General features: G+C 45.1%; 1 protein-coding gene across 1 annotated transcript in view; it reads right to left on the reverse strand.

Moving 5' to 3' along the window:
* Window positions 1–2,050: 2,050 nt before the first annotated feature.
* Window positions 2,051–25,446, reverse strand: part of FOSB (FosB proto-oncogene, AP-1 transcription factor subunit) — a 193,547-nt gene continuing 170,151 nt past the window's right edge. The window contains exon 4 of the mRNA XM_078662186.1: window positions 2,051–2,942. Within this exon, the coding sequence (XP_078518312.1) occupies window positions 2,457–2,942 (486 nt within the window). The 3' untranslated portion in view covers window positions 2,051–2,456. The remainder of the gene's footprint in view (window positions 2,943–25,446) is intronic.

Genomic DNA, 25,446 nt, shown 5'->3' on the forward strand with positions numbered 1-25,446 from the left:
AGGTTTTTTTTATCCCTGCTTTCTCCCTTTTTCACTCTTTTTCCATCTTTCCCTTCCTCCTTCTTTCCCCTTTGTGTGTTTCTCTCTCTCTTGCTCTGAGTCAAAGTTTGATAAGGAAAAGTAAGTGTAAGGTCTGGAAAAAAGAGTGTTGGTGCGCCCCACCTGCAACCAACAGCTCAAATTAGGCACTGTGCTGCCTCTCCTTTGGCCTGATGTTGAACTACAGAATGTGGTAACTGACAGAATGCAAGGGATCATCTTGGGGGTTTACAAGAGAAGAGGGGTTATAGGGCAATCACAATATTAATTCCTCACATTTTCCTTCTAGGTTTATACTACGTGACTCCTATAATAGTGCTGCCCTCAGTTTGATCTCCCAGAACTGTCTTGGAGGGTACGGAAAAAAGATGACTCTTCAGTCTGAAAGTCAGGACTAGGGCCGGTGAGCTATGAGTTTTTGGAGAGAAGGTCAGATGCACAGATATAACTGTCTGGCCTGGAATGCTCTGCCCTTGGCCTTGAGAGCCACTCAGGATCCTCTTCTGTTTAGGAAAGCTCTAAAAACCCTTCTGTCTTAATTGTGAATCGTGCATTTCTGCCTTTTTTCTGTAAGCGCCGGGACACTTCCGAGTAGCTGCGCACTGTATGAATTAAAATAACATAACATAACACAAAAAAGCGGAGGCATAGGGCACGGAGAAGGCAGAGTATGCACAAGTAGAAAAACAAAAACATGTCTGTAATAAGTGGACAAGAGTACATTTCCAAAGTTTTGGAAGCAAGAAGTGATAAAGACCAGGTTCCATTTCAGCTGCTGAGGAGTATGTGAGGGAGACCTCAAAATCCTGGGTGGAGGAAGGGTTAGGCTTGGGACACCGAAAGATTCAGAATCACACAACATTTTAAGGACTATATAGATCAACACACTCCTCAAATGTATGGATCTATTAGGAAGAATTTGAGTCAAGAAAATAATAACAATATAATTTGTGTCCTACTCCTAATTCCAGTTTTATCAATCACAGGGTGTCGATACTAATGTAGACACAGTAAACCTGCCCTTCCATCCTGCCACCTTCAACTCTCAAGAACAACTTCACAGCCATTTCTGAAAGAGGGGATACAGCCTTTCCCCCCTTTAATGGGTAAATGAAAGAAGAGATTGGTTATCAGCTATAACATTGCCCAATCATAACTGGGTTAGTAATCTATGTGTGGTGTTTAAACTTGATCCCACTCGGATCTATCCTACTGGGAAATCTAGTGGCTCTGTTGATGTTAAAAAAACAAAACCAAGAATGGGTTTACATCCTGCTTGTAGGGCTGGTGCAGTTGAGACAAAGCACATAATTGATGTTCAGAAGGAAGCCGTGCGACTGACAGTGCCCATGGTTCAGTGCGGTCAGGCTGCCTGCCTTGGATAAAGAAAAGTAAAGGCAGTGGAGTAACAGTAGTCCCCGCAGTGCGGAGAGGCCCCCAGCTCCACGGGCCCCCCTCTGGCACTGTGCACGGGCGGGTCTAAGAGCTCCTCACTGGGTCCAGGGCGTGGGGGCTCCCATCCATGCACTTTGCAGTGGGGCCTCATCAAGTTTCGTTAAGCCAAAGGAAAGGGTTACGACAATTATTTCTGGAATGCCAAAGGGAAGAAGATGTCAAGCTCACTTTCACTCTTTATCCCAACAAAGAATATATGGCACCAAAAGTGTCTGAACAATGGGAATAATCTAACACTTTGTGCAGATGCTCTTTCACGCGATGGAGGCTCGTTTCAAATCATAATGAATCTAATCGTAGCTTTTTGAATCTAAATGAATTATTAAATAAGTATTTCAGCGCTGGAAACAGAAAAGGTGGCCAGGGTTCCAGAAGTATCAGATCAAATTACGTTTTTTCTGTAAAGACGCTCATGGACAAGTTCATAATAGAACACATTTCAAATACATAAACGGAATTTGCAAGTGCTTCCTAGGCATAATGAGATGTATTTTAATTCTTGTGATGCACAGTCAAATGGAGCTGGCGGCAGTGGTGAGGATGGGGTCGTGAGAACATGATGATGGAATATATGCAGAGGTTGACAACGCCTCCTCTATCCATGTTTGTTGGAGCAGTGAGAAGTGGTCATACCAGAAGTACATCTGCCGTGCCTTTCACTGGCTAGAGGGAGTCTGCGTTGCTTCACCACTCATTTGGCTTCCGTTTGGCACCTTGAAATCGGCGACTTTTCAGCACTGTCTCACAACAAAAAAGTCCACCTTTTTTGTTTTTTTCACTTTTAAAGTTTGAGAAACAAAAACAAAAATAAGGAACATAGTCTTGCAGTAGAATGTGAAAATACGAATTTGTTAATGAGTTGCTTTTGAACACGCAATTCGCCCACCCATCTGCAGCCCTCTTGTCCCTTCTCTTGGGAGTGTGCATTTTTTGGCTCCTAGAAGTGTGTTTGTATGTTATTTTCACAAAGCAAGAAGAGAGGGGGAGTTCAGGGAGTCAGAAGATTGCTCGCTGCTGCTGTTGCGCTGGTGTGTAACGCCACATGTGGATCCCTCTGGGTAGGTGAACACAAACGAAGATGTATAAGAAGGGTTAACAGGGTATTGGTCACTCGGCTGTTCACTGTGTGCATAGAAAGAACTAGAAAACGCTACCTCCGTTGCTCCGTGGCCCTGTACTGAGGTGCCAAGGTTCTGCTGGAAATGGAGGGGTATGGATGGGTAGCCAGATAACCCAAATGGGTCTTCCTTCCCATGAGCCACCATGCCCAAGCAGCTCACCTCTGTCGACGTGCTGGCCTGATTCGGGTCGATTGGCTCCTCTTCATATGGAATTTTACAGCTGGGCTTGTGGGCCACCAAGACAAATTCCAAGCGGTCCTTCTCCTTCTGTAGCTCAGCGATTTCTGCTTCTAGCTCCGCCTTCTCTTCCTCCAAGAGGTCAGTCTCCTGCCATGTGGGAAGAAACAGACTGCTTATGGGAGGAAAGAGTCAAAGTCTGAACACAATTACACTATTCTGTGGATTTCTTCAATAAAGAGCAGGGCAATGTGGGATTCCATGAACATTTGTCTCACCTAACCATACATCATGGGCCTGCGTCGCAGAAAACCTGTACTCAACCATCCACAGTTTTCTTCTCTATGCTAATTATATTTAATACTTTATGTATTTAGCTACAGCCATGGATGGAGGAATAGGAAGCCAGCCTGGGAAAGTTTAATTAATTCTGGACCAACTATATTTCTGAGATGCCATCTGGGGGAGTTTGCTGTTGATCCAGGGTAAATGAAGTGGTGTCTCACAGTTATCACCATTTTAATTATTTCAAAATACTTACTAACAAGTACTGAACAATAACCTTAACTATATCAAATTATTATAACCACAGGGACATTGTGACAACAGTGTAAGAAGCCTGCCTGTTTGGATAATATTTTATTAATGATTGCCAAGACAACATGCCAACCAGAGACACAGACAGATATGGCAATATAGGAAGATATACTCCTTATACATTTTATTCATACCACATGTTTATTTTGGTTCAATTGGCAAGGAAACAGTGTGTTTTCAAACTTTGAAAGATTTATTGAAACGAAGTGAAATAGTGGATTATCCTGTTTGTCGTAAAAAAAGAGAGAAACATATTTACTTGCCTAGTTAAGACTACAAGGTTCAGAGAAAAGGTGATTTGCTTTCTTAAAAACAGACTACAATCTGGCAATAGAAATCAGAGATCTTTGAAGTTATTGCCAGCAAGGGAGACCTAACAATATGCCCTGATTCCGAACAGAACATTCAGCTACCTTGAATATACTTTTGGTTAAACTATGTGCGGTGGTTATTCGAAAAATTTTTAAGTTACTCCTGCAATGGCCATCTACCAAAGGTTTGTGATTGCATTTATACTCTTCTGGATTTAATACGATTTCTCAAATAGACTGCTAATTAAACAATGCACAGTTGCTAAGTTCAGAGATGTCTGAAGCTTTTCCTGAATTGTTCACCTTCCAATGGCCACTCTTGCAATTTTGGAAGGTCTGGTTCTGTTTTAATTTTCATGAAGATTTTACAGATTAACCAGTGGGCAAAGGTGAAGTTCTGCAGAGGCTTCATTTCTATGCTATTTCCACAAAAATAAGTTCCTTTATACAGTCCTGGAACTCCAAGGTGACTTGCAACATCCTTTAATGCATGGCAAATGGAATTGTATTACTTAAAGGTCATATGAGTTGGCATGGTTGCAAATTTGCATAATACATGCAGAATATTTCGTGCAAATTTAAACCCACAATATACATTTAGTAATTTGTTGCAGAAACATATATTAAATAGGCAGTTCAATGCAATTCTCTTTCGAAAAATGCTCTAGTGCATATGTGGTAACACACAGAACAATTCCTACTTTCATTTAATTAACTATAAGGGTGCGAAAAATAATAATTCTGAAATAAATGAAACCCTTCTGCTAATCTGTTCATTGTTTAAACATCAGTTGTAGTAGTAGTAAATATCTTTTATTTCGGCTACCAAGCCATAAAAGGTTTATAGACATAAAATCCAATATCAACAAATATCATATACACTTACACTTCCTTTTTGCACATATAAAAAACAATAAATTAAAATTGGAGATTAGTTATTTTGGTTACAGTTCCTGTCACTACGATATGCAACATTATTTTTAAATTAACTGGATCGATGTCTAGTGCAAATAACAATCGAAGAAAGTACATATACTATGTTAATATGAATTTAGCAATTTTAATTAATTCATTCAATTTTTGCACTTGGCACTTTTTACACATTTTGCACTATATAGCAATAACTGCTCCTTGTCACTCTTAGTGATGTATATTGAAAATAAGTTTACACATAGATTTGAAATCCTTGCAGTAGCACTTTATTCCAATCCCCACTTGGGATTTATCAATTAAGTTTTTTTTAACAAGGAAACACAAGATCTTTTATGTGATTTTATCAATATATGGTTTTATAATGTTACATATTTATATTTATTTATATGTACAGATACATGACCATTGCGATTTGTTCCACATATATATTTGTATGATGAATTATGTGTGATCTTTACTCACTACGAGTTCTATTCATCTTTTAGACAGAGGGCTATCATTTTGTCTTCAGTCTTTTCTTTGTTTCCTTGAAATGAACCTATGACATGTGGAGGGCGGGAATGTATGGTCCGCCCTTTGTGTTTACAACTTATACCTCACTTGTGGCATAGCAATCACATCATGTGATCAAGACTGTGGAGACAGTCGAAACGCGTCGTGGCGGCATGCTGAGCAGAATTATGCACTAATAAAGGCACCTTTGTTCTGGCACCAAATTGGGTTCTACTCTTCGTCATTCTTTCCGGTTGAAAACGGTAACTGGAGGCGCTGTTAGCGTCTGGCGAAGCTTTGTTCATATATATATATATATATATATATATATATATATATATATATATATATATAGTTTGGGGAGCGGTGTGAACAGTCCCTACCAACCTACCTGTGACAGGCACGGACCTATTGTCTTGAAGTTTCACCCCCACGCCACCGACCAGGTTACTGCTAAGACTATGCATTCTGGGTAATGCAGTTCCTAGGACTGTAATTGGAGCTGCACAGGTGAGCCCACAGCTTAAGGGGGAGGAGCATGAGTGCAGTCAAGTATTCCACGCAGGAGGTGATTTACTGGGGAAGGACACAGTTTTGGGCGCTGAGGAAGGTCCTTTGACCGAAATGCATTCGCCGCTGCTGGCATCCTCCTTAATAAAGTAGCTGTTCTCTCAGAAATCCCCTCCGGCCTCTGTCTTCTTGTTTTGCTGGAAGAATTTTCGTGACATTTTCTGCGCCAGCCAGAGGCGCAACACAGATGGCCCCTGCCAGATAAAGAGACTCGGCTTCGTAACTGGTATTCCGCTGTTCCAGCGCGTAGCAAGGTTGAGGGATCAACAGAAGCCGGAGCCCGCCAGGAACGTGATGTTGGAATTCGAGGGAAGGGGGTATTTTATCTCCCTAAGCTAATTCGCCTCGCATTTGGCAGCTGACTCGAAGAATCTACATCAGGGAAATGGCTATGGCAGGAGTGAGGGGACAAAGAGGAATGACTACAGTTTGGGGAGCGGTGTGAACAGTCCCTACCAACCTACCTGTGACAGGCACGGACCTATTGTCTTGAAGTTTCACCCCCACGCCACCGACCAGGTTACTGCTAAGACTATGCATTCTGGGTAATGCAGTTCCTAGGACTGTAATTGGAGCTGCACAGGTGAGCCCACAGCTTAAGGGGGAGGAGCATGAGTGCAGTCAAGTATTCCACGCAGGAGGTGATTTACTGGGGAAGGACACAGTTTTGGGCGCTGAGGAAGGTCCTTTGACCGAAATGCATTCGCCGCTGCTGGCATCCTCCTTAATAAAGTAGCTGTTCTCTCAGAAATCCCCTCCGGCCTCTGTCTTCTTGTTTTGCTGGAAGAATTTTCGTGATATATATATATATATATATATATATATATATATATATATATATATATATATTGTTCAAACAAATGCCCAAAGCTTTCAGGGTGCACTCAACACTTTGCCTGCTATCGGGCATATCGGTTCAGTTTTTCTTTACCATCCGGTACTTTAATCACTGCCTGACGCGTTTCGTGGCTGGTACGCCACTTCTTCAGAGGCTCATTTCAACTCCCACATTGAATCACGCGCTTTTATTTGCATGCATAATTGATTCACGGTCCCCAGTGGGCCTGGCTTAGTGCAAGTTCAAACAGAAAGCATGCTGAGATGTGTAGTCCCTAAGAGCAAATTATTTCCCTTTAGTAGGTATCAATGCGTGGAATCGTAGTAGAAATCAATTGCTTCTCCTTTGTAGGATCCGGACTGGCAACGGCAAAACACTCTTCATGTGACGCACTGTGCTGCTTAGCAGAATAGGAGACAGTTCCTTTCCACAGCCTCTCAAAGTTTCGAGATGGTGCTATCCTGCACGTTGAGGCCCCCGTGTAGAAATGTTGTTCAAACAAATGCCCAAAGCTTTCAGGGTGCACTCAACAGTTTGCCTGCCATCGGGCATATCGGTTCAGTTTTCCTTTACCATCCGGTACTTTAATCACTGCCTGACGTGTTTCGTGGCTGGGACGCCACTTCTTCAGAGGCTCATTTCAACTCCCACATTGAATCACGCTCGTTTATTTGCATGCATAATTGATTCACAGCCCCCAGTGGGCCTGGCTTAGTGCAAGTTCAAACAGAAAGCATGCTGGGATGCGTAGTCCCTAAGAGCAAATTATTTCCCTTTAGTAGGTATCAATACGTGGAATCGTAGTAGAAATCAATTGCTTCTCCTTTGTAGGATTCGGACTGGCAACGGCAAAACGCTCTTCATGTGACGCACTGTGCTGCTTAGCAGAATAGGAGACAGTTCCTTTCCACAGCCTCTCAAAGGTTCGAGATGGTGCTATCCTGCACGGTGAGGCCCCCGTGTAGAAATGTTGTTCAAACAAATGCCCAAAGCTTTCAGGGTGCACTCAAAAGTTTGCCTGCCATCTGGCATATCGGTTCAGTTTTCCTTTACCATCCGGTACTTTAATCACTGCCTGACGCGTTTCGTGGGTGGGACGCCACTTCTTCAGAGGCTCATTTCAACTCCTACATTGAATCACGCTCTTTTATTTGCATGCATAATTGATTCATGGCCCCTTTGCTTGTTTACTGAGTTTATTCATGCGATCGCACCCAGTGGGCGTCAACCAATTTCAATGTCTCTTGTTGCATGACGGGATTCGTAGTCCTGAAATGCGTCGGCACAGAAGAAAATTAATGGAGACTGTAGTGCGAGCTGAGGCAAAGCTGAGAATCAGCAGAGCGTGGTCGAGTGCCCTTCCAATGCTTTCGGGCCATTGCTAGAAAAATACTTAACACGGCTGCCCTGCCGTGGGAAGGAGCACCATTTCAAGAATGAAAGGCGGTGGTTTGAAATGATTTCAGACGTTGCCAGCACGATGTTCCAAACTCAAAATGAGCCCGCATTCACTGTTTCCAACCTACTACAGGATGTTAATATGCATAAATATGAAAAACACATTGAACTTACTAAAGTGATTTTAATTTACTCACCTTAGGGACTACGAATCCCGTCATGCAACAAGAGACATTGAAATTGGTTGACGCCCACTGGGGGCGATCTCATGAATAAACTCAGTAAACAAGAAAAGGTGAGCCGTTAATGTCTGTTTCAGCAAGCCCATGAAGAAGACGCGGAAGAGCCTTGAAACGCGTCGGCACAGAAGAAAATTAATGGGGACTGTGTTGCGAGCTGAGGCAAAGCTGAGAATCAGCGGAGCTTGGTTGAGTGCCCTTCCAATGCTTCCAGACCATTGCTAAAAATATATATATATATATATATATATATATATATATATATATATATATATATATATATATTATACACACACACACACACACAAGGGCTGAATAGACAGGATATTGTTTATATATATATATATTACAGCCCCCAGCATCAGTCACCTGAAAACCTACAGCATTCTGGGACCAGTAGTTCACTTCCAATTTGAAAACTCGGAGTAGTGAACAGACACACCTGGTGGGGGCGGAGCTGCCGCTGTCCTATTACAACGCAGTAGGACTTTTAAATGACTGTGACTGTGTAAACCTCCTGAAACATTGCTTGGCACTGAGGAAGGCCGTCAGGCCGTCAGGCCGAAATGAATTTGCCGAAAATAAAGTGTTTCAATTGAAGACACCCACGCATCGTAAGTTTCATCCTTTTAATTGGCAGGGCAGCAGCAACAGAACTGTGTGTTCCTTTGAGCAAATGTTCTCCCTTAATCATGGCATGGTGCTTATATATATATATATTGTTTTCCAAAGTGCCTGAAGCTATTTCGGGAGGCACACGACAGTCCTCCTCCCCTCTGGGCTTCACGTGCAGTGTGTCTCCCCACCTGGCAATTTTTTAGCCCAACGCGTTTCTGGGAATTTCACCCGTCGTCAGGGGCTTTGCATCCAGAAAGCACTCGTGTTTGCACCATATTGACCGGATATGCTCATTAGTACAGGTCCCTTGGTGGGCGTGTATTATGCTTCATCATACCAAGATTCTTGGGACTTGTAGTCCGTTTTGGTGTAATATAAAAGTTCCACTTTTGGTAAAGTCGAGTGTCTTTTGGAAATTTATGCATCCTTAATCTGCCTCTAGTAGGCTGCGGGTGGTTTGGTGCACTGAATTCATCACAGGAGTCCTGTGCTCACGTTTCCAACCTCTTTGAAAACGCTGCCTCAGCCGCAGCAAGGCTCCTCATTGCTGCGGTCGATCGTGCTCTCCCACGACCGGGCGGCCGTCAAAAAAACTTGTTTTCCAAAGTGCCTGAGGCTATTTCGGGAGGCACACGACAGTCCTCCTCCCCTCTGGGCTTCACGTGCAGTGCGTCTCCCCACCTGGCAATTTTTTAGCCCAACGCGTTTCTGGGAATTTCACCCGTCGTCAGGGGCTTTGCATCCAGAAAGCACTCGTGTTTGCACCATATTGACCGGATATGCTCATTAGTACAGGTCCCTTGGTGGGCGTGTATTATGCTTCATCATACCAAGATTCTTGGGACTTGTAGTCCGTTTTGGTGCAATATAAAAGTTTCACTTTTGGTAAAGTCGAGTGTCTTTTGGAAATTTATGCATCCTTAATCTGCCTCTAGTAGGCTGCGGGTGGTTTGGTGCACTGAATTCATCACAGGAGTCCTGTGCTCACGTTTCCAACCTCTTTGAAAACGCTGCCTCAGCCGCAGCAAGGCTCCTCATTGCTGCGGTCGATGGTGCTCTCCCACGACCGGGCGGCCGTCAAAAAATCGTGTTTTCCAAAGTGCCTGAAGCTATTTCGGGAGGCACACGACAGTCCTCCTCCCCTCTGGGCTTCACGTGTAGTGCGTCTCCCCACCTGGCAATTTTTTAGTCCAACGCGTTTCTGGGAATTTCACCCGTCGTCAGGGGCTTTGCATCCAGAAAGCACTCGTGTTTGCACCATATTGACCGGATATGCTCATTAGTACAGGTCCCTTGGTGGGCGTGTATTATGCTTCATCAATCCAAGATTCTTGGGACTTGTAGTCCGTTTTGGTGCAATATAAAAGTTCCACTTTTGGTAAAGTCGAGTGTCTTTTGGAAATTTATGCATCCTTAATCTGCCTCTAGTAGGCTGCGGGTGGTTTGGTGCACTGAATTTATCACGGGAGTCCTGTGCTCGCGTTTCCAACCTCTTTGAAAACGCTGCCGCAGCAAAGCTCCTACTTGCTGCGGTAGATGTTGCTCTCCCACGACCGGGCGGCGTGGGAGCAATCACAGCAATGTTCAATTTAATCAGGTTCGTACTAAATTTCATCAATGAAGAATTCAAGACACAAAAAGAGGATTTCATCAAAGCAATCAAAAATTTCAATACAGTATATAATTTCCTTCAAATTACCCCAGAAGGGTCTGAATAGTAGTGAGGAACTTGCTGTACATCTGGGGTAGGAATTTATATACTGTATTGAAATTTTTAATTTCTTTGATGAAATCCTCTTTTTGTGTCTTGAATTCTTCATTGATGAAATTTAGTACGAACCTGATTTTAATTGAACATTTATATGTTGCATTCTGTGTTCCGGTAATATGTATTGATTCAAGGCCCATCCAGGGCGTAATAAGTTACCCTACATTATTAGACAACAGTATTTAGGGGATAATAATGTTATCATGTATAATCAAGGATGGTTTTGTGCATTGGAAATATTACGAAACACGTCTTGGTGTGCTCGAGTTCTGAGTTTTTTAATAAACTTTCTCGGAACTCTCCCCGTGAGTGCTGGCATCTGTTTCAGGTACGAGTGCCTGGTGGATTTGGGAGCCTCATATGTAGACGGGAACACCCCCGTCGGACGTGCACCCGTTCAAGGGTGCAGTGGGCTGGTGTTTGTAGGAGCTGCGATATATATATATATAAAGATGGTTCATAGTCATTTAATTCAAACAATAAAAACATGACTACATGAATATTAAAAGAGTCCCGATATTTGGTGAAAAAGATAAAAGATGAAAAAGGACACTGAATAGACCTACTGGAGCTTTTTGTAATGTTTAGCTACAAAGATTGGTAGTTATCTTGGGGCTTCTTCCTTTGGTTCCAGGCATAGTACAAGTAACGAGATAACGCAAAAGCTAATTGTTCTCTAGTATCACCTTTAAAGAGCCTTGCAGCTCCCAATAATGTCTCACTCCCATAAGTTTACATGCCATAACAACCATTTCTTGTGCGCGTTCCTATATAGGGGACCGAAAAACAAAGTGCTCTTCAGATTCCTCACTATTAGGGCATCTTGGACATATTGGAAGGTGCATTGTTCCATTTCGAGGTGTGAGCTCTCAAAGGAAGTAACCCACATCTAAATTTCACATATAAACATTTAGGCTGAAATGGATGCATTCTGTCCATATAGGACTCGAAGCTCAGTACACACTTATGGTTCAGAAAATGACTGGTTAAGCTACTATCCTGATAAGCTTTCCATGTTTGCGTCAAAATTGCCTCCAAATACGAGTGTTTTACTTTCTGTGCATCTCATTTAGTAATCAGCTCTGGGGACATTTATAGTTCACCCATTCCTATTTTATGAGATGTGTTTTTTAGCCTTCAACCAGTGAATACTCTGGTCCCTATTAAGAGCCAGCAGGTCTTTTACACAATCCATGTATATTGCTAGTTCTTGAGTGGACCAGAGTCTGATCCAATATAACAATGGTTTTATTAAGACAGTTAAATGTATTGGGTTGAGAGCTAAATCTAATCTCAATGGTGTAGTACGTGAACTTAGAGGGAGTTTAAAAAAGGGCCATTATAAACTTATTTTCAATTTTAGTCAGGGTCTCTGTTGTAACATAACCCCATATCTCAGCTCAATATATCGCCCATGTTACAGCTTAAGCTCTGTATACAGTAATAACTGAGGATACAGCGCCTCCCGAGGCAGCCCTATATTTCCTCCCTATTGCAGAGGCTTTCTGATATAGGTTGGTTTTGCTTTTTTTTTCCAACTGGGGACCCTATGTTTGATGATCGCTTAGCCTAACGCCCAGGTAATCGAAATGAGAAACTTTTTCCATGGAGAACCCTCTATTGTCACGTTGCCTCTACATGTTCTGTGAGGGTTTATGGTCGTAATTTTACATTTAGTTAGATTAAATTCTAGTCCTCTTCCATCACAAAAAGTAACAAAGGCATTCAGTTTGGATTACAGCCCCAAGGGTGTTCTCGAAATTAGTAGAGTGTCATCCGCAAACATCAGAACCGGAGTAGACACTCTTGCTAATTAAGGGGCATTGTGTTTGCATTCCATCAATTTCCACACTACTCCGTTAATGTATAGGCTAAAGAGTGTTGGGGCAAGGACACACCCTTGTCTGACCCCTTGCTTGATCTCAATCTTGTCCATCAGGTTCCCTGCACTAGTCCATCTCACCTTTGTGTATGTATTTGCATGGAGAACCTTCAGTATTCCTAGTAAGTCTAAAGGGATACCATACCCATCCAATACTTCCCATAGTATTTCCACAATAACCAGATCAAATGCCGCTCTCAAATCGATGAAAGCGACATATAGATGATCACGCTTCAAGGTGACATAATTCCAGGTTATCAACTTGAAGCGGAGGACCTGGTCGAGTGTACTGATCTTTGTTCTAAACCCTGTTTGTGCCTCTTCTACAATGTTGTTCTGTTCTATCTATTTGGCAAGCTTAAACAGCACATGCCTGCAAAATATCTTTTGTGTATTATCTAGCAAGCTTATAGGTATATAGTTAGAGGGGTTGGTTCTTTCTCCTTTTTTACAGATAGGTATGATAACAGCTCCATTCCATGTTCTCTTTTAAAATGCTGTTAAATACTGCGTTCAGGTACAGAGGCCAGATGTTTGGTTGAGACAGGAAGATATTTCCTGGTATGCCGTCCCTTTCTGGCGTCTTTTCTTTTTTCATTTGTTTTACTGCTCAATATGTTTTGGCTTAGGAAAAACGGAGATGGGCTATAGGAGTGACAGATTCCAAGTTCTCTTTGTAGGTTGTGATTCACAATTGACCACAATTTCCACCTAGGGAAGGACTTTGTAAATTGTTTTTTTGCTGCTTTTGCCATTATACAAACCACTAAAATGGGTGACCCATGTGTCAGGTTTTATTACTGGGTCTAAATGATTGGCATTGGATGGATTAACAGATAGTCATTTCCAAAACTTTTGTGGTCTCTATTTTCTAAGGCTCCGACAATTAACAACCATTGATACTCTTATCATTCCCTTCTAGCTCTGAGTAATAGTTTTAGAACGACTCCTAGCCTTAGGTAATTTTGTGTCTTAAGCCCTTTTTAATAGATCTCAGTAAATAGTTTTTTTTCCTGAACGGCAAGTTTTAGTATACCGGGAAGAGATTCTTTTTTGGGAAGCACCTCTCCTCCGTTCCCTCACAAAGCATGGTCTTAGTGGAATGTATAGAAACATTTTAATATTGTGAATATTTGAAAAGTCTACATGGGAAAGTTTATGCTCAAAAAGAATGTATAGAAGTGTAATTTTCTTTACATCACCAGAGCTGCCCATTTAATGTTTAAGTTATGTGTAATGATTATTGAGGATGTAGTTAGAACAGATTCTAGTTTTCCATCTCTGAAAGGGGCCACAGAAAAAGTTGAGCTTAGCGCCCGATGGTCACTATCCGATCTAGAGACAACCTGCATATCATGTAGGTATGGCCATAGATCATTAGCCACTAATATGTAATCAATTCTTGAGGTGCTTAAGCCTCCTTAAAATGTAGGGCGCAATTTTCAGGCCATAATCAACAATTAGTTCTACAATTTGGACACCTACTTTTGATATTTTTGTCATTTTCTTATAATCATGCAGGGGTGTCAAGGGTGTTTTTATAAATGCCGTGTGGTTAGTTTCCAGAGGGTTACGTCCGACAATTGGCGGAATTCGGGTGTTGATATCTCCTGCTACAATTTTTAAAGCTTGATGGGTTGAACTGTCCCATCAGGTCATCTATTTAATTTACTGCAGTGCATTGGGCATTTGGAGGGACTGATCTAATATATATATTCACCAGGGCTATACATCTTGGACCTGTTCAAGTTGTAATTTTATTTTTGTGGTGAGTAAGACTCTAGAGTTGGTAGGGCCAGTTCTTACTACAGGGAACAAGTCCAAACTTAACCAGATCAGGAGCCCTCCTGGTGGGTGTCCTGCCGGATAGCAGATTGACTTTTCGCTAAAAGTCAAGAAACATGGCTGAGGTATTGGATTAATAGCCCACGTAATATGATGCGAGTCAACAAACATACCCCACTCTGGATCTTGGAGTTGGGATTTGATTCCCACAACATTCCACGATAGTATATTAGAGCAATCAGCATTTATTACGTTTTTGGTCATCAGGGTGGGATGAATAGGTTCTCCATGTGTTGTCAAGTGTTCTTCTATATTATTACAAGTATCAGCTCCCCTGGGCCTTGTAATACAACTTACAATAGGAGATACATTAGATAGTGTCCCTGCAACTACAGGAGATGGATATCCTTTTGTTTCGTAGGGTGGTCAAGACTGCTGTCACCAAGTCAATCAATAGCTGAGGTGTTTATGGGGCTACAAAATTACCTAGAATCGGGCAGTCTAGTACATAGAGATGGATTTTGGCTCTTTTTAACTGGTGGGTCCGGCGTAGGGTCTGGAGATCTTAGTTTTAATCTTATTTGAATGTCATTCTTTGGTCTAAAGCGTAATTCAATTGCAATTAAACCTTCTGCTAGGGCCTTATCCATAAAAGCCACCCCTATGTAGTACCTCTGTTGATTTCCAGCAGTGTACCTTTTGGCATGGAGTATATCCTCCCTTATTCTTGAGCTACAGCCCCTTTTGTAATGTATCCAATGGATTACCTTGTTTACCAATTCCTCATGCGTTTCAGTATAGGGCCTCTGAAGTTTACGGGCATTGATCATAAAAGGGTTTGCCATTAATGTTAGCAGGAGTTGCCTTACTCTTTCCATCTTTATTATTTATAATAGTAGGGATATCATTCGTTCTAATGCTCATATCCATCTTTGTAGGTTTACATACATCTGATCTCGCAAAGGTACACAACCATGCCTAGGGAGGATATGAGCCAGCGGGCTTTCCTCTCTATTATTTCCCCGGGGCTTCGTATTCACATATTAACATTGTTCTCTATGTAGGTTGTAAACCCCAATGTTTGACAGATAGCATGCAGATAACCCTGTGTCAATACCTTCTGTTGATTTCGATGAACCTTTAGCCTGAGCAGTAAGAGTGTCCAGCTTATCGTTTAGTAATTTTGCCATCCAGTCCATATTCTCCCATAAGGTTTTAATTTTGTTCCTTAATTCATTCAATTGTTCATCCAAACCCGTAGTATTCTCAATTACATGTGTCCTTGTGGTGTCTTCCCCCCTGAAGGGATATGAGGAGTTGTTTTCCATGTTCTCTAGATTTTCTAACACTGTATTGATTGGAACACTCCACATTAGTAATTATGCTTCTCCTTGGCACTTGGAGGGTCTGCCGATTGCTCAGGAGAGTGTGCTGTGGTCAATAGGGGGCTCTGGTTATTGAGGCTTGTAGCTGAGGTGGCCTCAGGTGGATGCTCAAAGTAGGAAACAATGTTTTTCTGGGATTTGGAATTTTTCCCCATTAGGCTTTTCCCCTTCCCTGTTTTTCCCCTTCCCGGTTTGTCCCTATGGCCTTTGACTTAGGGACAAGCAGGCCCTCAACCTCCTCAATGAGTTCAAGATTTCATCAAGGGTACAATTTTCTGCTGCATGTCTTGGGATTTTCGTTACACTACCTACTCCTGAGTTCTTATCTGATGCCTTCCTTTTACCCATTGCTTGTTTCCGTTAAGATTAGATCAGTATAAGTAACCGTGTTGTTGAAATCAATATACCGTTTTACATCCCATTCAAAATCAATAGGAGGGTTCAGTACTTACAATTCGGGCCAAGGGGGGGGGGGCCTGTCCTGCACTACCTCTTCCGGGCGCAGGATGGGCCCGGCGTTTGCCCGGGCTGTGCCCTGGTGCATCCCGCGCACCAGAAGACAGTGATGCACTTTATAGCGCTATGGAGTGTTGGATCTGTCCCCTTCTGTGACACACCTCCTGGTGCGTGGGTTCCTGGGGCTTGGAGTCCCCTGTCACATCTGGCTGCTGCAGAGTTCGGTGCAGTTGTAATTCTGCTCTGTGGCATGTACTTCAATCAGACTTCTGGCTCTGGCAGCAGGAAATATGATGTAACACCTTACCTGTAAGTTATTACAGTTGAGCAGCTTTATTACTTTCTTATTACATGTGGCTAGTGTGAGAAGTTGGCCTGGGATAAGATGTTTACTTTTCTAGTGAGCACCTTGCACCAGTCCAAACGGCCCTTATTGTGATTGGTTGTAAGTCAACCTTATAGACAAGCTATCCTAGTGTTAGGATGGACATAAGCAGTCTTAGGCTTTACTCAAGAGGGCATGTGAAGCCAGCTGTTTTACCATATGAAATCCCTTTAATACCAAATGAAAGAACACCACACAAGTTATATATTATAAAATATATGTATTCATTACAAGAATAATCCTCTGTACTCTTTATGAGGGCAGAAGCACAAGCGTTAAACAAAGAACTTCATATAACATACAAAAGTTGCACAAATATGGATAGGCCTTGGTGGCCCTTAAAACCATATACTAAAATAGAGGTATAAGAACCACGTCATGAACAAAGGTAAGGCCGAGGGCCTTGGGAATCGCTGGGGCTACACTGGACTAACAGAAGTTAGGACGTGGGAGGCCCACAGGATGCGGGTGCAGTGTCTAAATGCACACGCGTGCACCAATACAAGTCAATGGCGCGTAAAAGTTAGAAAGTTGCAGATTTGGAAGTCTTCCGACTGGACTAGAACTTAACCACTTAAAACTAGGACACTAGAGGTGTAAACCACTACAGAAGCACCAGAGTACTCGCGTTACCTCACCCACAGGAAGCGGGTGCATAGGTGTCAATGTGCGTCGGGTTTCTTCGCGGAGTTCTATGAAGCCTGGAGGAAAAGATGCTGCAGGCGACCAGGAGAGAGGAGTCCGGTTGGATCCAAGGGTGGATCGAAGATGTAGAGTACCTGAAAGCAGAGGGGACAGAGTCTGGGTCACTAGCCAGTGACCAGGATGGAACCAGGAAGGAAGCAGGCGATGTCGGGCGCAATCAGGCGGTTGTTGTGAAGCTTGTGTCTGCTGCCACGTGGACCAGGAGGTATCGACGATAACCAGGAGCTGGGCACGGACTGTCCCACAAAGGCTCTCGCTGTCGGCGGTGTCGGCTTCCGGATTGGAGTCAACAGGCCTTGGCAAATGCAACCCACGCAGGAATCGAAGATGGCTTCTGGGTCAGACCAGCAAGGTCTGATGGGCTGCTCCTTTTCAGGGGAGCAAGGGCCAGTCTGGAGCAATCAGACCAGCATTGTAAATTCGAAGGTTCATCGTCACAGAGGCCACTAGCCAATGGGCAAGTGACCGGACAGATGCGTCAAGCAGGAAAATGGAAAAGGGCCCCACGCAGCACTCGGTGAGTGTGGAGAGGTGATCTTCGGTGCAAAAGCTGATCGGGCTGGGGCTTCTCAATCCCCAAGGCACAGGGTGCCTCGGGAGCTGCACGGGAAGCACTTCACTGGCTTTTCCAAGATGGCCGGTCCCACGTCTCACGTCTCACGTCGCCTCCTCGGGTCTCAGCTTTGCTGTGGCTGTGGATCGGGCTGTTGGATGTCTGGGAATCTGGTTCTTGTCGATCTCTGTTACTCGAGCTCCGTCGGGAGCAGCAACAAAGCAAACCGTTGAGCGCTTGATGGTGCCTGCTTGCACAGGGTGGTCACTCCTTGACCAGAAGGGAGATTCTTCAGTCTTCTACGTCGAGTAGGATGTTGAAGGGTCCAGAGTTTCGTTTCAAAGTTTCAGTCAGGATTATCTAAAGTCTATGGACACAGCTCCTAACTTTATTCCAAATCAAGGGGCTGGATTACCTACTAGGTCCCTCCTGTGGGTGGGACCCAGGAAGGGGATGGTTACACCCCTTTCCCTTTGTCCAGTTTCACGCCAGAGCTGGGCTGGAGTGCCCCAGCACCGGTTTGAACTGGGCTTTGCATGGGACACCTTGTGTGCCCCAGGCAGTGTCTAGTTTCATTCAGCCCTCCCTGCCCCAATCCACTATCTCCTGTCTGGGTGGTGTTAGCACCTCCCTGTGACAGGAAACCTTTTGTCCAGGCCTCCCCTGCCGGAGTTTGGGTCAGCAGCAGGAGGCCAGACTCGTGTCTGTGGCAGCAGCATCCATTTTGTGATGCTGAGGCTCTGGTTAGTTTTAACCGCGTTTACTGTTAGCAACATGTCTTCTCCCTCTAGAAGGGTGGAATGCTACCCACGTCGCCAAAATTGGCGAGGGGGTATTATTCCAAACCTTATGACACCTTACACGATATGTTTCGATAAAGCCAAACCAAAGATAGCATCTAACCGCGAGGATTATAATGCACTTAAGAGTATATGGTATGGCAATACCCTGGAACAGCTATAAGGACATGGTTCCGAAAGCTGCAGACAGGCTGAGCTCATGCTAGAGCACCATCTCACATAAAACCAAGCACTCTGCCTCCAGGATTGTTAAGGCCTGTCATAGGAGTGACTTATAAGTGTATATGTTTTCAGATATAGGTTTAGACATAGTTATACTATATCTAAGCAAGGGGTGATTACACAACCATGCCCCAGCTGAGTGATCAGCCAGTTGTGTCAGTTTGGATGGCCAGCCAGGGGTGGCAAAAGATATGCTGCAGCCCCTGGTAGGCCTTGGGTGCACCTATGCCCTGGGTACCTATAGTACACAGTACAGGGGCTGATAAGGTGACTCAATATCCAATTAGTTATGTACCTCGGGTACATGGAGTCAATTTTACAGAGAGAGCAGATAGCCTGGGTCCCTGATTAGCAGGGTTCCAGGCCAACTAAGTCGAATACCAGCTAAACACAAGGCAAAAAATCTGGGGTAACCATAGTCCGATATCCATCCTCCTACATAACCCCCCTCCAAACGAAAGGAGATACGGCTATCCTTGACCAGGTAAGCCTATATTGCCTAAGTGGCCATATAAGGAGGAACCTGCACTGGCATGGTTACCCCCTATCTCATGGTCCACTAAGCAATCCCTCACCCTAGGGGTAAAAGAGGGTCTCCACCATAGGGAATCTGTACCTGTGGTGTGTTTTGGCAAAGTAAAAGGCTGGTGTTGAGATGGAGTACTGAAGTGAGGCTCCACTAATGTAGGGCTCAACTTCCTCCAATCATTATCCACCATACATGCCTTTCTTTCCATGACTGAGTTGCACTGTGCTCTCAGGATCAACCTCTGGCTGCCTACAGCTGGAGGCTGGGTCCCTTTTGTTGGCTTACTGGAGGGACAGGTCAGGTTTGGGGCCTTTGGGTCCCATGTTTGGCTGTGCCCAACAGTGTCCATCTGGGGGAGGTTCCTAACTAGGTGTAAGGGAGATCCCTCAGGAGCTTTTGAAATGTTCACCTTGCTAGGGCTGCTAGCTTTGATGCCCCTAATCTGCTGATGGGGTGGTTTTATTGGACAGGTGGCCCTTTGGGGTCCACTGGCCTCCTTGACCTCTGCAGCCCTGGGCTGACTAAGGCAGGGTAGAGAGGGGCAGGTTACCTGCTCCAGACTGGGTCTCACCTTGGAAGGGTCCACTGACATCAGGGGCTCTGCCAGGCTAGGCCTGACTACCTCTGGGGCAGTTTCTTCACAAGGGGTAAGATCAGTTCCCTGAGGAGGCTGATCCTTTCCTAAAGTCTGGTGGGAGGGAGATTTCTCTTCCTCCTCAATGCTCTCTGTTTATATGGAGTGATCCATAGTTTCAGCCTTCACAACACATGAATCTGTTTGAGTTTGGGCTGTGGCCATTACAGCCCCACCAACCTTTTCAGGAAGGGACTCAGTTTGGGTATGGGCTGTTACCATCACAGCCCTGCCAACCTGTTCAGGGAAGGAATCTACTTGAGATTGGGCCGGGACTAGCACAGCCCTGCCAACCTGGGGAGCTAGTGTCTCAGCTGGGGGCGGGGCTCAGGATTTAAGTCGAAGGAACACCGAGCCGCTCGACTAACTAGCAGGGTGGTGGCAGCGCTCTGTATGGTCTGTTGTGCTACTACAGATTGCGAGGGGATCCTCCTCTGTTTGTGATCGGCTCCTGTAAATTGCGTGAATGCACTAGCTTTTTAAACAACCTTAGGTTACTTATGCAATTGATTGATAATTGTATTTTCTTTTAAATCACTCGCTGAACTCACCTTGCATAGCATTATTGTGCCCACCCTAGCCCCGTTCCATCGCGGCTCTGTGCCGTTTGCGTGGAGGGCAGGGTCAGCTCCATCGCGCCTCAGCGCTTGCTCGCCAATCACAAGGGAGCTAGTGTCTCAGCTGGGGGCGGGGCTCAGGATTTAAGTCGAAGGAACACCGAGCCGCTCGACTAACTAGCAGGGTGGTGGCAGCGCTCTGTATGGTCTGTTGTGCTACTACAGATTGCGAGGGGATCCTCCTCTGTTTGTGATCGGCTCCTGTAAATTGCGTGAATGCACTAGCTTTTTAAACAACCTTAGGTTACTTATGCAATTGATTGATAATTGTATTTTCTTTTAAATCACTCGCTGAACTCACCTTGCATAGCATTATTGTGCCCACCCTAGCCCCGTTCCATCGCGGCTCTGTGCCGTTTGCGTGGAGGGCAGGGTCAGCTCCATCGCGCCTCAGCGCTTGCTCGCCAATCACAAGGGAGCTAGTGTCTCAGCTGGGGGCGGGGCTCAGGATTTAAGTCGAAGGAACACCGAGCCGCTCGACTAACTAGCAGGGTGGTGGCAGCGCTCTGTATGGTCTGTTGTGCTACTACAGATTGCGAGGGGATCCTCCTCTGTTTGTGATCGGCTCCTGTAAATTGCGTGAATGCACTAGCTTTTTAAACAACCTTAGGTTACTTATGCAATTGATTGATAATTGTATTTTCTTTTAAATCACTCGCTGAACTCACCTTGCATAGCATTATTGTGCCCACCCTAGCCCCGTTCCATCGCGGCTCTGTGCCGTTTGCGTGGAGGGCAGGGTCAGCTCCATCGCGCCTCAGCGCTTGCTCGCCAATCACAAGGGAGCTAGTGTCTCAGCTGGGGGCGGGGCTCAGGATTTAAGTCGAAGGAACACCGAGCCGCTCGACTAACTAGCAGGGTGGTGGCAGCGCTCTGTATGGTCTGTTGTGCTACTACAGATTGCGAGGGGATCCTCCTCTGTTTGTGATCGGCTCCTGTAAATTGCGTGAATGCACTAGCTTTTTAAACAACCTTAGGTTACTTATGCAATTGATTGATAATTGTATTTTCTTTTAAATCACTCGCTGAACTCACCTTGCATAGCATTATTGTGCCCACCCTAGCCCCGTTCCATCGCGGCTCTGTGCCGTTTGCGTGGAGGGCAGGGTCAGCTCCATCGCGCCTCAGCGCTTGCTCGCCAATCACAAGGGAGCTAGTGTCTCAGCTGGGGGCGGGGCTCAGGATTTAAGTCGAAGGAACACCGAGCCGCTCGACTAACTAGCAGGGTGGTGGCAGCGCTCTGTATGGTCTGTTGTGCTACTACAGATTGCGAGGGGATCCTCCTCTGTTTGTGATCGGCTCCTGTAAATTGCGTGAATGCACTAGCTTTTTAAACAACCTTAGGTTACTTATGCAATTGATTGATAATTGTATTTTCTTTTAAATCACTCGCTGAACTCACCTTGCATAGCATTATTGTGCCCACCCTAGCCCCGTTCCATCGCGGCTCTGTGCCGTTTGCGTGGAGGGCAGGGTCAGCTCCATCGCGCCTCAGCGCTTGCTCGCCAATCACAAGGGAGCTAGTGTCTCAGCTGGGGGCGGGGCTCAGGATTTAAAATGGCCGGCCGGAAGCGCAGCGGTAGAGCGCAGCGGGAGCGCCGTTTCCGCGCCGAAGCCGTGCCAAAGGGGTGCCAGTCTGCGCCAGTCCGCGCTGGGTCCGTGCAGTGTGCTACCCACGCTGCCCTACAGACATCCAAGGTACACACTTATTCCAGGTCACAGCTTTTTACTATAGGACACAGCATGCAGGATAGGATTTGCCCCCACTTTGATTTTTGCTCACTCTATAATTTCCCACACGCTGTCTGTCCGAGTTGTGGCTTCACTATCACACCACCCATCTCCCAGCTCCCCGCAGTAGCTCGCCTAGGAGATCATAGCGCTACCGATATAAACTGCATCTTGATAAATGCACGCTCTCTTGTTAAACATAGAAACGATATTGCTGATCTAATAATCAGTCATAACACTGACATTATGTTTATCACTGAGACCTGGGCAGACCTTGCTTCTGGCCCAGATTTCAACATTGCCACCCCAGTCGGTTATCAAGTAACTAGGCTAGATAGATCATCAGGGAAGAGAGGGGGGGGGCTCGCGATTATACAGCGGACTAAGTTCCCAATAAAAACCGAACCACTTATTCTAAACTGCGTTGAGGCTCTCGCCTTTTCCATCTCTCTTTCTCCCATACAAATTTTTAAAGGAATTCTCCTTTACCGACCACCAACATCACGCACACTCTTCCTAAAAACTCTCAACCCGCTACTCGAACCTGTAGCTGCCAATCAAGACTACACTATTCTGGGAGATTTTAACTTCCACTTGGAGAATGAGAAAGATAAGGAATCGCATACGCTGATTTCAGACTTTCGGGCCGCTGGCTTAGAACAGCAGGTCAACTCAGCTACCCACCAAGCAGGACACACTTTGGATGCCTTATTTACTAATAACCCCTACGTTACCGTCTCCACAGTGCTCCCTCTCATCTGGACAGACCACTCAGCTGTCAAATTTATAATTCTAGCTAAAAATCACAGAAATACCTACACCAGCACCGGTCCGCCGATCCTGTGTCGTGACTGGAAAAATATTGACGTCACCACTCTACACAACCTCTTGGAATCCTCGATACCCGAGGACAGGCCCGACCCCCAGGAAGCCTCCCAAAACTACCAACACTGGCTACTCAAGGCATTAGACCTACTAGCCCCGCAAAAAGAAACAAAGCCCAACCGCATTAAACCTTCGGCGGCCTGGTTCTCGGAGTCACTACGGCTCGAGAGGCAACGTTGCAGAAACTTAGAGCGGCGATGGCGTAGGAACTATGCCGATCTTGACAAAGAGACATACAAGAACGCTTTGACTAGTTACAGAAAGATGATCACTGCGGCCAAATGTGCCTTCTACAGCACACAAATAACCAACGCTCTTAACTCAAACAAACAGCTGTACCAGGTGGTAAAAGACCTAGCCAACCCCCCTGCCCCACCATCTGTTGAACCATCTCAATCATTTTGCAACAAGGTGGCAGACTTCTTTCAGGCCAAGGTCAATGACATCTTTAACGAATTTACTACAACATCAACCACTAATACAGTTTGTCGGGAGACTTCCCGCTGTTCACTTAAACCAACTCTAGAGGTCTTTACACCGCCGACCTCCATGACAAAGCTGATAAACACGGTAAAATCGGGATCTTCTTTGGACCCCTGTCCCCCACGCATCATTAAATCAGTCTCTGACCTAGTAGCCCCAGTACTTACTAACATCTGCAGAGCCATATTTCAGACAGGCATATTTCCCGAAATTTGGAAAAAGTCTACTGTAACACCTCTCCTGAAAAAACCCTCACTAAATCCCCTAGAGCCGAAAAACTATCGTCCAATTGCCTCCCTCCCTTACCCATCCAAAATTATCGAAAAGGCGATGAATCAACAGCTGTCAACCTTCATCGACCAGAACGACCTGCTGGACGATACGCAGTTCGGGTTTCGGAAGGGTCATGGGACGGAGACGGCCCTGATCAAAGCAGCTGAGGAGGTCAGGACTATTATGGACAGGGGTGGTACAGCGATTCTGATACTGTTGGACTTATCCGCGGCCTTCGACACGGTCGATCATTCTATTTTGATCGACCGTGTCGCCGCCCTTGGTATCCAGGGCAGGGCCAGAGCAACGCTTGCCTCCTTCCTGGCCAATAGGATACAATCCGTGAAGATGGGAAACTTCAGTTCCCCTGACTTCACTCTTCCGTGCGGTGTCCCCCAGGGCTCCTCGCTAAGTCCGACACTCTTCAACATCTATGTGTCGGACTTGGCGAGGGTAATAAAGTCATTCGGCATAGGGCTTACATCGTATGCCGATGACACACAGCTGATCTTGGAAATACATAAAAATGGAGAAGCTGTGGCAGCTAACTTCCAGGCAGGCATGAAGGCAATCAGTACATGGATGAATCGGAACTGCTTAAAGCTGAATTCCGACAAAACGGAGGTACTGGTTTTTGGCGAACTAACTCCGTCTTGGTCTCCGGTCTGGTGGCCTTCTGAACTGGGTACACCTCCACCGCCAGTTACCAAGGTGAAAAACTTGGGTGTGCTTTTTGACAGTAGGCTGACGTTCCTTGGCCATGCTAATGCCGTGGTATCGGCTTCGTTTTTCACCTTGAGAATGGTGAAGAAACTGCTTCCGTTTCTTCCTCCTACCGCTGGCAAAACGCTGATGTCCTCCTTGGTACTATCCAAGGTGGATTATTGTAATGGCTTACTGCTTAATGCACAGGAGCAAGTTGTGAATAAGTTACAGCTTGTTCAAAATGCTGCCGCGAGGGTCCTTCTGGGGATACCAAAATACGCCTCTATCTCCCCTATAATAAGAGAGCTTCACTGGCTACCCATAAGAAGCAGGATAAAGTTCAAGGCCATGTGTATAACCTACAAGGCCTTGAACAATAACGGTCCTGACTTCTTCAAAAACGCTTTCAAAATTTATAAGCCCAGTCGAACTCTACGGTCATCTACAGTCCAACAGCTCCAAATCCCCCCAACAAAAAAGGCAACTTGGGGAGATAGACGATTTGTAGTGGCTGCATCCAAACTGTGGAACCAGATTCCATCTCAGATCAAGGAACATACCTCGCTGTTTTCCTTTCGAAAACACCTTAAAACATGGCTTTTTAACCAGTAACATCCTTTAACAACCATGTAATCTGTATGCACTAGCGCCGAGACACCGGAAGGTATTTGTGCGCTCTAGAAATTTTAAAAATAAATAAATAAATAAAAACCTGTTCAGGGAGGACATCTTGGATTGGGGCTGTGGCCATCACAGCCACTCTAACCTTCCCATGGAGATTTACCATTTTAGAATGGGTTTCTTGTTCTACCTCAGCCCAGGCTGAGATTTCTAAATCATTTCCCAGTAGACAATCTACA

This window comes from Lissotriton helveticus, chromosome 9 (genome assembly GCF_964261635.1).
Source record: "Lissotriton helveticus chromosome 9, aLisHel1.1, whole genome shotgun sequence".
NCBI classification, from domain to species: Eukaryota; Metazoa; Chordata; class Amphibia; order Caudata; family Salamandridae; genus Lissotriton; species Lissotriton helveticus.